The 15,440-nt window shown below is 45.3% G+C and overlaps 1 protein-coding gene and 1 long non-coding RNA gene across 6 annotated transcripts in view; one reads left to right on the top strand and one right to left on the bottom strand.

Annotated features, from left to right (window-relative positions):
- Nucleotides 1-15,440, top strand: part of SPIDR (scaffold protein involved in DNA repair) — a 275,881-nt gene that overhangs the window by 220,203 nt on the left and 40,238 nt on the right. For all 4 annotated transcript variants that reach the window (XM_025001813.2, XM_025001816.2, XM_025001815.2 and 1 more), the window contains one exon: nucleotides 13,415-13,555. In XM_025001813.2, the coding sequence (XP_024857581.1) occupies nucleotides 13,415-13,555 (141 nt within the window). The remainder of the gene's footprint in view (nucleotides 1-13,414; nucleotides 13,556-15,440) is intronic.
- On the bottom strand, nucleotides 8,031-12,264 carry LOC101902180 (uncharacterized). Of its 2 annotated transcripts, XR_009490467.1 has the most exons (4): nucleotides 12,128-12,264; nucleotides 10,572-10,790; nucleotides 9,841-9,940; nucleotides 8,031-9,053 (listed from the first exon to the last, which is right to left on the bottom strand). It is a non-coding gene; the product is annotated as an uncharacterized lncRNA (long non-coding RNA). The 2 variants fall into 2 exon arrangements; XR_237318.5 differs by having other exon boundaries at nucleotides 8,031-9,940.

Genomic DNA, 15,440 nt, shown 5'->3' with positions numbered 1-15,440 from the left:
TGATGCACATGAGTTTGAGTGAACTCCAGGAGTTGGTGATGGACAGGGAGGCCTGGCATGCTGCGATTCATGGGGTTGCAAAGAGTCAGACATGACTGAGCAACTGAACTGAACCGAACTGAACTGAATGGGAGCCAAGACTCAGTTGGGGGTGAGGCTGCAGTAACTTGGTCTTAGACTCACACATGCATCAATCAGGAGACCTGCAGGAGTCATGAGCATGCCCTGGAACTTCCATAACTAGTTCAGTGATATGACTAACTGTCCCTTAGGAAAGAGTGTTTTAGAGCAACCTACAGGAGTGGTGAGAGGGAAGGACCAGGTTAGGAGATCAGTTAGGAGACATATCCCTAGTCCACGTAACATGCAAAGCAAGAAGCAAAACAGGAATGAGAAGGAAGGATGATGTTAAAAAAGATAAACATGGGGCAAATGGATTGACTGCAGCAACTGGATATGGAAAAGGAAATAAAGGTCACTTGCAGATTTTGGAACAGAGTGACCAAGAAATGGTGGGGCTGTGGCTGTGTTACACAAAGAGGGAACACACAGGAAGAACCTCAAGTCTGGGCCACAAGACACAGGACACTGGGAGTCCTCTGATGATAAAGTCATAGAACTGGATTAAATGAGATCCTGGTCAGTTACCTGTGCTCACGTTTCCCTGGACCTAAATAAACAACAGCAACAACTTTAGTCTGTATATCCTGGGAAGGATAGATGCATTTATACATCTCTGTGCTAATGATAGGCAAAAAATCTAATTAAATCCTCTCCTTTGGTGGGTTCAGACTATTTCTTTGAAGACCTACACTCATATACTTCATTTTTGAAAAGATATCACTGGCATGATATATATGTTCTTTTAAAATTATAAATACCTTTCATCTGTGATCTGAGCTTCTCTGGTGGCTTAGCTGGTAAAGAATCCACCTGCAATGCAGGAGACCTGGGTTCAATCCCTGGGTTGGGAAGATCTCCTGGAGAAGGGAAAGGCTACCCACTCCAGTATTCTGGCCTGGAGAATTCCATGGACCATATAGTCCATGGGGTCACAAAAAGTTGGACACAACTGAGCGACTTTCACTTCATCTGTGTTCAACTGATTTTTTGACAGGGGAGCTGACATTTTAACTGGGAAAGAATAGTAATTCCCACAAGTAGCCCTGAGAGAAATGGATATGCACATGCAAAAGAGTCAAGTTGACCCCTGCCTCAAATCATAAATAGGAATTATTTCAAAATAGATCATGGGCCTAAATATAAGAACTAAAACTATCATACTCAAAAGAAAAAATAGGAATATGTCTTCATAACCATATATACTGGGCAGTTGTTCCTTACATATGACACCAAAAGTATATACACACCCCAAAAATAAATAAATAAAGGGGACTTCATAAACACAGAAATTTCTTTGCTTCACAGGACATTCAGGAAAGTAACAGACAACCTAGAGAACTGGAGAAACTTTTTGCAAATCACGTATCTGGTAGGGGATTTGTAACCAAATAAATATAAAAGCTAATGCAAAAAGTTGCATCATTATAAAAAAAAGATAACCCAAATGAAAAACAGAGGATTTGATTAGACACTTCACCAAAGAAGTTGGCCAAGAATCGCATGATATCATCATTAGCCATCAGGGAAATGCAAATCAAAGCCACAGTGTGATATATCACCTCCCACCCACTGGGGTGGCTGTAATAAAATAGACAGCCAATAATATGTGTCTACAAGGATGTGGATAAAGGACCGAAATGGTATGGACCTAAGAGAAGCAGAAGATATTAAGAAGAGGTGGCAAGAATACACAGAAGAACTACACAAAAAAGATCTTCATGACCCAGATAATCATGATGGTGTGATCACTCACCTAGAGCCAGACATCCTGGAATGCAAAGTCAAATGGGCTTTAGGAAGTATCACTACGGACAAAAAGCTAGTGGAAGTGATGAAATACCATTTGAGCTATTTTAAATCCTAAAAGATGATGCTGTGAAAGCGCTGCACTGAATATGCCAGCAAATTTGGAAAACTCAGCAGTGGCCACAGGACTGGAAATGGTCAGTTTTCATTCTAATCCCAAAGAAAGGCAATGCTAAAGAATGTTCAAACTACCGCACAATTGCACTCATCTCACATGCTAGCAAAGTAATGCTTAAAATTCTTCAAGCCAGGCTTCAACAGTATGTGAACCATGAACTTCCAGATATTCAAGCTGGATTTAGAAAAGGCACTCTTAGAGTACATCATGAGAAATGCCAGGCTGGATGACGCACAAGCTGGAATCAAGATTGCCGGGAGAAATATCAATAACCTCAGATATGCAGATAACACCACCCTTATGGCAGAAAGTGAAGAGAAACTGAAGAGCCTCTTGATGAGAGTGAAAGAGGAGAGTGAAAAAGTTGGCTTCAAGCTCAGTATTCAAAAAATGAAGATCATGGCATCTGGTCCCATCACTTTATGGCAAATAGATGGGGAAACAATGGAAACAGTAACAAACTTTATTTTTGGGGGCTCCAAAATCACTGCAGATGGTGACTGCAGCCATGAAATTAAAAGACACTTGCTCCTTGGAAGAAAAGCTATGACCAATCTAGACAGTATATTAAAAAGCAGAGACATTACTTTGCCAACAAAGGTATGTCTAGTTAAAGCTCTGGTTTTTCCAGTGGTCATATATGGATGTGAGAGCTGGACTATAAAGAAAGCTGAGCGCCAAAGAATTGATGGTTTTGAACTGTGGTGTTGGAGAAGACTCTTGAGAGTCCCTTGAACTGCAAGGAGATCAAACCAGTCAATCCTAAAGGAAATCAATCCCGAATATTCATTGGAAGGACTGATGCTGAAGCTCAAGCTCCAATACTTTGACCACCTGATGCAAAGAACTGACTCATCGGGAAAGACCCTGATGCTGGGAAAGATTGAAGGCAGGAGGAGAAGGGGACAACAGAGGATGAGATGGCTGGATGGCATTACTGACTCGATGGACACGAGTTTGAGCAAGCTCTGGGAGTTGGTGACGGACAGGGAAGCCTGGTGTACTGCAATCCATGTAGTCACAAAGAGTCGGACATGACTGAGCAACTGAACTGAACTGAACAAAGATGTGGAGAAACTGGAGCCCTCATAATGGCTGGTAAAATGGTGCAGCCACTTTGGAAAACAGTCTGGCAGTTCCTCAAGAATCTAAACTTCGCATTACCATATGATCCAGCAAAGGTACTCCTCGGTATAAACCCAAAAGAATTGAAAACATATATCTATGTAACTTGTACACTGACATTCATAGCAGTATTACTTGTAAATGCAAGAATGTGGAAACAACGCAAATGGCCATCAGTGGTGGATGGATAAATAAAATGTTACATATGCATATAATGGAATACTATTCAGCAATAAACAGGAGTTCAGTACTGGCACTTCCTATTAATATAGCTTGGATGCGACTTGAAAATGTTATGCTGTGTGAAATAAGCCAGTCTCAGAAGGCCACAGCTTCCGTGATTTCATTCCTGTGAAATGTTCAGAGCAGACAGATCCATAGAGAGGAAGTAGATCAGTGTGTTTGGGGGAGGGGAGAGCAGGGAGGCCCTGTGACAGCTTGGGGCTTTTGGACTAATGTTCAGGGACTAGACAGTGCTGGTGGTTGGAGAACACGTGTATGTACGTAATGCCACTAAATTGTACACTTTAGAATGGTGGAATTGTATGTTTTATGTGTGTTTTGCCACAATATTTTTATTTGGGTGAATTTTATGGCATGTAAATTAGGTCTCAGTAAAGCTGTTATAAAAATACAAAGCATATCAGCCTGATTGTTTTCAGGGCATTGTGCTGAGGCGAAAGGTTCAATCCAAAGATCCTATAGTAGATGACTCCATTTTTATAACATTTCAAAGTGGCCAAATCTTAGAAACCGAGGACAGATCAGCAGTTTGTAAATGTTGGGGATGGAGGGGAGGGAAGGGAGGTGGGTGATAAAAGACAGCCAAGGCGTCCCTGTGGAGGACCCTGGGAGGTCCTTGTGGAGGTGGGTGCAGGACGTCCACAGTGGTGAACTTCACAGCACCAGGCACACGGCACACAGATACCATCGGGATGGGTGAGACGTGAGCCCAGGTGCGTGGCAGCCACGAGTGTCTGGTGTGATGTCTGACTGTTGTCGGCCTGGGACAGTGTGCCACTGGGGGAAGGGGCAGAACTGACACCTCTGTCCATGGGAATTTCACTTCAAAATGTGTAAGAGGAGCTGTGTCTCTTTGAAAACTTGTTCTGGAGGCGGACTTCTGTGGCTGTGAGATGTCCTCTTCCGACATGCCTCGGCCCAGTCTAGTCTCATCTCCAGGGGCGGTGACTGCGGTCCAAGTCCAGGACTCCAGTTATGTCCTGGTTACTTGTGTCCTCCTTCAGACCAAGCTTGCAGCAGGATTTATTGTTTGGTTAATTTCACCAATGCAGTATTTTCCGAAAATAAAGAGGAAGTGAAAGTGTGGAAAAGGCCTTTCTCGGGACTTTTGCCATGCTTTAGTTACGTTTAGCAGGGGAAAAAAAAGGTTGTTATTCTTTCCTATTCACTGATATTAGAAAGTTTCCATGTCACACTTTTATTTTAGCAAAGAGAAAATATGATTTTTCTGATGAATAAAACCACATTTCCGTGCAGTAGAGATCATCCTGCTAACATCTCATGTTGAAAAGATAAACAGCAGGATTAACTGTTTACTTTAGGAGCGCGGTCTGCTTGTTTTTCAGGAGGACACAGTGTCCTGCTGTATCTGGTTTCCCGTCTGCTTGCGGCTTGGAGCTGGGAAAGGCCCTGCCCCTCGTGCTACGCACCCCCTCCAACCCTGCCCCCCCACCTCACACCGCACCCCCACCCGCCCCCGCCCCGGGCTGGGTCCAAATTCCCCTCCCAACCTCTCCTCCCCTTTCTGTCTTTCCTGCTTTTTTTCTCACTTTATCCTGGAATTTCTTCTGTTTATTTCTTAGATTGGGTTTAGTAAGGGATCATAACGTGGCGAGAAGGACCGTTGTTGATCAGAGACTGCTTCGGTTGACTCTGACCTAGAATAGAGCAGCCGGACCTGACTCTGATTCCGGGAATTCTTAGTGAAGTGCTCAGAACTGCTTCCACGACTCATGTAAACATCCACATGTCACTTCATCTGCTTCTCCCTTGGAACACAAGCATCCGAAGACACACGTGTGCACACACGCTCACTGGTTCTCTCCCACTCTGCTTCTGTGTCTGTGATGCAGAGCCAGTGAACGAAAGGAGGGAAAAATAAATATTTTTGAAAAGTTGGGAAGGGGCATTTGAAGCTTCAGAAATTAAATTATAGGCTCTCTGAAACCCCCTCTGTGAATCAACAGTTTTGTTTTTCTTCTTCCTTATGCTTGTTTTGTTGCTTTCACAGATTAACAGTACATGCACATTCAGAATTTTTTAAATGTTCTTTAGTTAGCATGATGAGATGATGAGACATTCAGCCCATAAGAGAAGGAAAGAAAGAAGCATTCTTAAAGACAAACATTAACTCCATGGTGGACTTTATACTTCCATGGTGATACGGCTGAGGTTGAACCCTGCACCTCTTATCTGTTATTTTGTTGCTGGGCAGGTGCTGTGCAGCGCAGCAGTTTTACTCCCTTCCTCCAGCCTCACCCTCCTGGCTCATGAATGCAAGAAAGTCAAGGCACTGCAGCCAAGGGCTCTGGGACCAGGCGAGCGGCGGCCGAGGGTTTGTCATTGATTTCGACTGCTCAAGCAGAGAGGCGCTTTCCTTACAACAGACCCGGGTGGTGTGGTCGGCACCTGAGGCACCTCCTGAGCTGGCTTCAGGGAGGACGGCGTTGTTTCTGAGCCCTTTCCACTGCCTCAGTCACTGTCCTATGGGCCCTTCACGCAGGAGATCGGCCTTTTACAAAGGGGCTCACACCTCTTACCACTCAGGAGAGCTGATACCTGACCAGAGAATGCCACCTTCCTGTCAATCAGCTTTGTCTGGTAGCAAATTGGATTTGCCTGGTGGGTGAAGGAAACTGAGATGCTTAGGTGCAGAGTAGGGGCAGGCTCTTCACCAGGGGCTAAACAGATTGGAGTTACCTGGATTGTGAGGGTCAGAGCGGAGCTCCGAGCAGCCGGGCAGGTCTCCAGCGGTAGAGGAGCCCCTCCCCCACAGCCAGGCACCACATGCTGACAGCCATGAGAGGGGGGGAGGGGTTTACTTGGTGAAGGTCAGTCTTTTAGGCTTGGGTGGAACCTTGAGCTGAGATAAGTGGCATTCTCTTGCCAGACTCTTGGAGAGTTTTGAATGGCAGACTGACAGGCTCTTTAACCCTTCCTCCCTGGAGACATCTTCTCTGTGCTGTTTCAGCGTTTATCAACGTTTATCCAAGTGGACCACATCTGAAAGCAGCAGTTTACCTCCCATGCAAGGCTTGGGATCCCAGCATCAGTGCTCAGCATGCATGAAAGTCACCTGCAGCCTGGGGCATGGTGTCACTGGGTGTCCTGGGCGTCCTGGCTGGGGCTCCGAACATTCTCTGTTAAAACAACTACCTCCCGTGCCAGCGGCCGTGTTTCTACAACAGCATCCCCCTTACTCCCCAGTGGTAGGAGGTGGGCATGCTGGCTGTCCTGGGCCAGTGACTGACCCACCTGGCCCTGGACCCAAACCCTCCACCCCACACAGGCTGCTCGCTGCGGCTCCACACCGCCCCCAGAGCTGCCAACCAGGGTGACATCTCTACCTCCATCCCTGTTTCCATAAACATAACTGATTTTAAATTAAGAATAATGCATGGGAATACCCGAATAGTAAGTAGTCTTTCCCCTTATGACCACTTTCCCTCTATCTTTGTTCTTGCATAGTATTTTCCGGCCTTCTCTCAACTTCTCAAACATGGGAAAACTCCCATGTTGCTGTCCCAGTTTTTGAGTGTGCCTTGCGCCCTGCTCTTAAGTGTGTTCCTGTCAACCCTGTGCAGGACAGGCTTCAAGACCAGCCCTGGAAGAAGCCTTCCCCGACCACCTGGCCAGGCCCTTCCACCCCAGCACTTTGCCGCAGGCTCCAGCAGTCCCGCGCCTGTGCTCGTGTGTGTGCTTGGGCCAGGCCTTGCCCTGGGGAGGAGCTGAGGGCCCTGCCCAGGCCTGGGACCGCCGCAGTCCCGCTGTTCTTAGCACACAAGAAACCTCTCGAGGCTGGGGCACTGTTCGGGGCACGGGGATGAGCATGTTCGTGCCACTGTTACTGACTCTTCACCCCTCAAGGCCTCTCTACGTCAAGCACTCCTGCGTCTGACCCAGTAATTTTGCATTTGGCTCATTTCTTGTGTTCACACAAGTCAAGGTGTCTTTTAAGGAAAAAAGAACAAGTCACACTTAAGTCTGTGAACTCAGAGAGTTTCCAAATACTCTTATAACTCACAAATAACGGCTGAAGAGCCTGGCACATGCTGGCTGTCCAGAGGGTCTTTGTTTGGCGAGGATGTGAGTTGCAGAGTCAGATAAGAACCAGCTTCTGGAGTAGCAGTGAGTGCACGGTGGACTCTCCCCTCACAAACTAGCATTGTAGCTGCAGAAACTGAACAACAATCATTTGAGCTTTTGGAAATTGTCCTAAGGGCACACAGCAGATGGAGGACATTCCATCTGTGGAATCATGGAAACCTACTATGTCTCAGTAAGAACAGTGAGTCTGTGGCTCTTGAGCCTTGACCCACTTCCTGCCAGCTGCTCCTGCTCTAGGCTCTGCTCCAGGGCCACAGACAGTGCCCAGTCCAGCACTCGGTCTCCTTCTAGGAGGGCTGTCCACCACATCCCTCATCCCCAGGCCTCTGTTGAGAGGCTCCACCCCAAGTGTGGGGGGCCAAGAGTACCTCCCCTAGCTCACCCTCAGGGTGAGAGGCTCGCCCAGAAGACCCACGCCCACCAGCACCCATGCTGGGGCAGAGGCATCCGTGCAGGCAGAGGGGCACTGCCCAGAGGGAGGTGGTACCCGAGAGTGAAGGGAACGGGATCTGGGAGAGCAGTTCACAGAGTGCTTCAGGCAGATGACAGAGCCATGAGCAGGTAACAGAGAGCATCAGGGAAAGAGCCAAGGGCTGCCCAGGAATCGCTGTCGGACTTGAGAGACAGGAGGGGTGCGCTCAGGAGCAGTCGGCACACCCACGGGGAGAGGTGGATACAAAGCTCACTGCCCTGCAGGCCTCCACACCGCCTCCGTCCCCACACTGGACAGTCAGCTGCTTGACCCATGGACAACTCTTAGAGCCAGTATCAATGTCTTATAGCCACAGCATATTAAAAAAATGTCACATGTGTGGAAATTTAACACTAGTATCTTTAAGATAGATAGGGCATTCTTCTGGTTTCCACCTGCCAAATAACCACTCCCGAACAGACTGAAACCATAGTGCATCAGGTGAGCGGACAGGGGTTTCCTGGTGTTCTTGGGTATAAAATACTATATTGCAAGGAAAATTGAACACAGTAATAATTATATATGATTTTGATGTATTTTTACCTCTGTAGATCTGACAAAGTAAATTTTAGAAAAATTATCGCTAGCAACATTTTGGTGATGATTTTCAAGGAATACCTATTAATATATTTGAATATTAATGTTTGGTAAAACATAATTTGATTGCTAAGTAATGTCTGACTCTTTGCGACCCCATGAACTGCAGCATGCCAGACTCCCCTGTCCTTCAGTGTCTTCTGGAGTTTGCTCAAACTCATGTCCATTAAGTCAGTGTTGCCATCCAACCGTCTCATCCTCTGTTGCCTCTTCCTCCTCCTGCCCTCAATCTTTCCAAGCATCAGGGTCTTTTCCAATGAGTCAGCTCTTTGCATCAGGTACAGAAAGTATTGGAACTTCAGCATCAGTCCTTCCAGTGAATATTCAGTATTGATTTCCTTTAGGATTGACTGGTTTGATCTCCTGGCTGTCTAAGGGACTGTCAAGAGTCTTCTCCAGCACCACAGTTTGAAAGCATCAATTCTTCGATGCTCAGCTTTCTTTATGATCCAACTCTCACATCTGTATGTAAAGGTTGATTAGCTGATTATTAAGTATAATATTTATAGTTTTTCGGATACTCTAATTGTTATGCCTTTAGACTGTGCTGCCATATGTAGCTGTTTACATTTAAACTAATTACAGTTAGGTAAAACTTAAAATTCAGCTCCTCGCCCACGTTAGCCGCATTTGATGTCTCAGCAGCCTGCGTGGCTGCCGCAGCGGGTGCAGAGCCACGCATCAGCACGGTTTTTGAGCCCACACGCTGCTGCGGGCTGCCGTTCTCTGCTTTGCTCCTCACTCCCACTGTGTGTTCATCGGGTTTACCTGTCTTGACATAAGGAGTTTAGCTTCATTTCTGGCTAATTTCTTAGCCTGGTAATTTCCCAGTTTTGTACATTTAAAAAGAGATTTATGTTAAATATGTTTATATGTTCATTTTATCTTATTGTTAAGAGTTCTCTTATGTAACATTATGTGGTCTTGGGCAAGACCCGAAAACCTTCTGATCTTCAGTTCTCTGTATGCTGAGTGAGGGTGAGAATAATCACACCCTCAGAGGCCATCTAAGGATAAAATGATGCCCATGGAACAGGGCCTGGCACCCACCACCCACTGTCAAGATGATGCATTTCTAACCCATGCCCACTCAAAAAAATTAATGTTTGTTATTTTAAGCTTCTAACTTGTAGAATGACTTGCTGTGTAGCAATAGGTAGCTAATCGAATAACTAGTCAGTGAGGCAGACAAAAAAAGTTAGTGAAGGAACACAAGACTTGAAAAATACACTTAAGTAACTTGACTTACAAATCTCATACAAAACCATCTTTAACAACTAGAGCATGTCCATTCTTCTTGGTTGATATTGTCTTAAAAAGTGATTGTGTGCTAGGCCATACAGCAGATCCTACAAATGTAAGAGAACCATTATCAGAGAGCATATTCTTTCACTGTAGTACAATTAAATTAGAGTTAATGACAAAAATATGTGCATTTTCAATCCTTACAGAAAAAAATTTTAAATACTTCCAAATAATTCCTGGATCAAAGAAGAAATAATAATGGAAATTTAAAAATACCTAGAACTGATGAATAATCGTAAAAATACTAAATATCAAATTTTATGTGATATCATTAGTTTGATACTTAGAAGAAATGTTATAGTCTAAGCTCACTTTAGAAAGAAGGGAGGTTCAAAATTAAATAAGCCAAGGCTCTAACATAAAAAGCAATTTAAAAATAATAGGATAAATACCAAGAAAATAGAAGGAAGGAGATTATAAGCATAAGGGTAGAAATTAATGACATGAACTGAGTAAACAAAGCCAAGAGTTGGTTCTTTGAAATGATTAATAATAATTCAATGAAAAACTCATAAAGAGAGGAGAGAAGATGTAAATAAGCACAACTGAAAAGGGAAGATATGAGGATCAGCCCCATCAGTTAGAGATGCAGTGAGAGGGTATTATTCTATCTTTATGCTAATAAACTTGAAAATGTAAACAAAATGGATAAACCCCTAGAAAAATATAACTTACCAGAAAATCCCCCAAAGTTCAACTGTTATTCAAGAAATTGAGAGTTAAAGTCTTCCCAGGTAAAGAAAGCATGGTAGCGAAGTCATTTTATTACTAAATCCTTTCAAAGTCATGTGTCGAAAAACATATGACTCAAGTCTTATATGAAGTCTTCACATGAAAAAGGAATTCCTATCAGCTCATTATATGAAGCTGATATAAAGAATCCTGATACCAAATCTAAGAGAGAAAATTAAAGGTCCATATCACTCATGGGTATAGATAACAAGTCTGAATACACAGCAGAATCCTTGCTCTTTCTTGGGAGTAAAAAATTGGTTTCATACTTGGTAAACTGTCATTGTCATTTAACCACATTAGTAAAGGAGATGAAAACATACAGTCTTTTCATTGACTACAAAAAATGCATTTTATAAGCTCTAATACCCATTCATGATTTTTAAACTTTCTCAGTAAACTAGGAATCTTTAACCTGATGAAGAATATCTACAACCAAAAAAAAAAAAAAAATTGAGGATACAAACTTTCTTTAAAATCAAGAACACAATGAGGATGCCATGTCACTGCCTCTGTTCACTGTGGCACTGAAGACATTCAAGGGCAGTCAGAGAAGATGATGCAAAAAGAGCATCGGGGCTGGGAGGTGGACGCTTTCCTTATGCACAGACCAGATGGTAACTTGTACCTCCTTAGAAGTGTTGTGAATAGTAAACTCCATTAGGATTGATGAATTACAGGAGCTGATTGTACTTTTTCCATCCTTTGGCCACAAAGAAAAACACCATCTAAAACAGCAAGCACAGCCATGCGCAGTCTAGTCACAGACCGACGGAGGTGGAGCATGGGCTGTACAGAGAACCTTGTTCTAAAAACTGCCCTGAGCGCCCCTCCCTCCCCCCAAGGCAGGACGGACTCCTGGTGCCGTCCCTGTGCCAGCCCGAGCGCCCTTCCTGCTCACAGCCCCAGAGCTCACTCCCCACCATCTCCTTACAGTGAGAACATTCCAGCTACTGCAGTCACCCCCAGGGTACTACCTCCCTGCGAAGGCATTCGTGTTCCCTGAATGTGATGTAATTTATGGGAAACACCTCTTGATTCAGGAAAAACAAGTTGATCGAGGGCCTTTTCTGTGCAGACCTGCAGTGGTTTTTGAAGATTGCTGGTCAGGAGCAGGAAACAAGTGTAGTGCTTGGGGCTCCTGTGTGCTCCTCAGCCCGCTCCCACTGGGAGTGTGCTGACCGCCCGGCTCCCGTCCCGTGGGCCAGAGGGACAAAGCTGCCTGTGAGAGCAGAGCAAGGCGGGAGGGTGTGTGTGCTGGGTGTGAACACGGTGAGGAGAGTAGTAGGGGGGCCTGAGTGCCTCCCTCCCCCCCAAGTCAGGACTGACTCCAGGCAGAAGAATAAACAGGAGCACCCTTCCTGGGTCATCTGCGACATGGGCAAACGTCAGAGCAGGTTTAAGGCAAGGGTAGGATCCAGTTCCCCACCTCCCCCTTCTCAACACAAGCAGTCAGAAATTCTCTCTAGTTTCAGGTAGGATTGAAATATATACATTACCATATGCAGAGTAGATAGCTAGTCGGAAGTTGCTGTGAGCCTTGAGGAGATCAACCCAGTGCTCTGTGATGACCTAGTGGGGTGGGGTAGGGTGGGGTGGGGAGGGAGGTTCCAGAGGGAAGGGATATATAAACACTTATGGCTGATTCCCATTGTTGCATGGCAGAAACAAATACAACATTGTGAAGCAAGTATCCTCCAATTAAGAAAAAAATTCTAGTCTTAAAAAGCAGATCCTTTTGGACTCTGTGGGAGAAGACCAGGGTGGGATGATTTGAGAGAAGCATTGGAACACGTATATCATCATAAATGTGAAACAGATCGCCAGTCCAGGTTCGATGCATGAGACAGGCACTCAGGGCCGGTGCACTGGGATGACCCTGAGGGGTGGGATGGGGAGGGAGGTGGGAGGGGAGTTCAGGATGGGGAACACATGTACACCCATGGCTGATTCATGTCAATGTATGGCAAAAACCACTACAATAATTGTAAAGTAATTAGCCTCCAATTAAATAAATTTAAAAACAGATCCATGGAGGTTTTTGTATACATCTTGACTTCATATGTGTTAACAGTAATACAGAGCAGTGTGAAATGCTCCAGGGGTCGGTCAGGCGACCGAGGGCATGGGAGTGGGTGTAGCACCCCCTGCGCTGCCCTCTCACAGCTGGCAGATGGAGCCTGGTCACCTGCCCCTGCCTCAGCCTGAGTTAGACTAGGAGCAGAGGAGCAAGTCAGGGCAAACCGAAGGGCTTCCCTCCTAGAGGCTCTGCATTGCGGAATGGTCAGGGGACAAAACCACAGGATAGGTGTAACATGGAAGTGCGTGCTGTCTTCATCCCTGCCTTCACTCGGCAGGCTGCTCCAAACAGGACAGGATCATGAGAGACCGTGGCTCAGTGTTGAGCATCCATACGAAACATAAATGTTTCTGTTACGGCAGACAGAGTAAACAAGGGAAAGGGGCTACTCTGTGTCTGGCAGTGGTAAAATACTTGATTTGAAAGGTGGTCTCAATGTGCTCTTGTAAAGCACATTGGGGTTAGGGCGTAGTTATCTTCCTGAAGAGAATTCTGTCTCCTACTGTTTTCTGTGGGTGGTGGTCCACGCACCTGCTTGTACAAATCTAAGAAGTGCATGTTTTAGTTCAATATTGTTCATTTATCCTGGTTCACCTATTTGGGAAGATGCCTACAGTGGATTTCTGTTGAAGGAGAAGGAAATTCTGGTCTCTGTACCGAATCAAAACCTGTTTCCTAAAGAGCACATGTGGATGCTTTTTTGTAGAGTCTGCCTTCTTGTGCAAGACGCCCTTGGACTCTTCAGTGAGGTGCACTTGGAGGGCGGCATCCTGAAAGACAGGCGGCTGGAGGGGAAGTGCTGCAGGCTGTCAGGCATGAAGGTTCTGCAGAAGGTCACCAGAGCAAGGTGAGACATCTGTACTTTTATTTTTAGGCCTGAAAGTTTGCCTCTAAAACAAGGCTAGGAGTTGGGTTAAGCTCATAAAGTATTTCTGAGAGAAACAGTATAAGTGACAACAGAAATAATGTTGCAAGTTCAGTGATTCACAGTTTTATTAAGATTAGGATTAAAAATGCTATACATGTGTCTTTTCATTCTAAAGTTTTTTCTATATACTATCTATACTAATAAGGTAGCTTCGCATGAGTCAGTTTATATAAATAAAAATACAACTTTGTGAAAAGGCATTTCAGAACTCTTTATTTTGCCGTGTTTTTTGCTTTCCATGGCAAGAAAGCATATTTTCTGTCGAGCTGCATGGCACCTCACCCTCGATGTTGTTTTGGGTAGAAATAGTACATGGATCTGGCCCAGCGGTTCATTGTTCCATTCAAGTAATCATCTTAGTCTTGAATTAGGGGAAAGAAGAACATTTTTAATGGAACTATCCAGTCATGTAGAAAATTGTAAACAGTGAATTTGGGGATTTCTCATTGGAGCCTCTTTCCTCAAACAGCATGTCATTGTAGGTCTTGATGTCCGTGTTTTGCTGGACAGCTGTTCAGCTTGTCACACTGTCTGCGGGAGGGCAAGCCCATCATGTGCACATGCGGTCTGACTTGGAGCAGGTTGGAAGCCGGTGGTTTGCACCTCAGCCGTCTGCTGTGGTCTTCCTAAACTTGGAGCATTGCCGAGCATTCCTCCACCTGACCTCCATCCACAGTCCGCTCTCCCCATCCCGGCTCTGTGCCTAATCTGTCTTTCACGTGGCACCGGGCAGGTGAGCAGTGGCTCCACCCAGGACCCTGCTTTCCTGAAGGACAGATCCCTTGTGAGCCCTGCGTTGATCCATGCATGTTTGTCTTGTAACAGATTCTTCCTCCTGTTTGTGGAAAGGTGGCTGTATTATAATGTAATTGCCTTATACGTTAGGCACAGCACTGCCCAGATATTTGGAAAGCCCAACTGGGCCGCATGAACCTTGTCCTTATGAAGTTGAACCCCATTTAGCCCTTGGTTTCAGAATCACAAGCATCTGGAAAGACCGTGTGTAGTTGTGGTAAGCGAGGTGTTGCCCTGACATTAGCCTGGCGGCAGTAACTCCACTGGCCCTGTGTAGACCTCCCAGAGGTGCACTCAGCACGGTTCCCCCCGTCGCCACCACACACCAGGTACGTGGGGCTCTGCGTCACGTGCATCTCAATGGAGCCCCTCCAGCTGGCAGATCTCCTGGAGTGCTGCAGGCCAAGGGGCTGCTCCTGGGGACACACTTCCTGCTGGTGAAGGCGGGACTCACCTCCAGGGCCGTGCTCCTGGGGACTGACAGAGCCTGGGGCCCAGGGGCTCTGGCTCCATAAAGCACCTGCTCTTTACCGTGAGGCCACAGAACCGTCTGTGTACCTGACATTTAACCGGGTTCTTGTGAGTTGTACTGGAGGTATACTGTTGTCTACAACATTGCCATAGGACATATTTTTTCTGTAGGAAATGCACTGAGTAATCTAAATAATTTGTTTACAGACAAACTTTTGGAACCCACTCCATTTTTAAGTTGAACTAAAATTTGACTAAATGTCATTTAGTTGCTAAGTCATGTCCTACTCTTTGCCACCACATGGACTATAGCCCCCCAGGCTCCTTTGTCCGTGGGATTTTCCAGGCAAGAATAATGGGGTGGGTTGCTATTGAAATAGTTGATACTTCTTTTTAGGTTGGAATTAATTTCTTTATCTTATGTATTTAACTTTACTTTGACATGTAACCATCCAAATAGATTGTCTTTTTGTTCTTTTGGAAGCTATATTTCTTCAAAACAAATTATTTAATAGTTTTGGAATGCTGAATGTTATAA

Source organism: Bos taurus, chromosome 14, assembly GCF_002263795.3.
Source record: "Bos taurus isolate L1 Dominette 01449 registration number 42190680 breed Hereford chromosome 14, ARS-UCD2.0, whole genome shotgun sequence".
Taxonomy (NCBI): domain Eukaryota; kingdom Metazoa; phylum Chordata; class Mammalia; order Artiodactyla; family Bovidae; genus Bos; species Bos taurus.
This window is presented reverse-complemented; position numbering and strand designations above follow the sequence as displayed.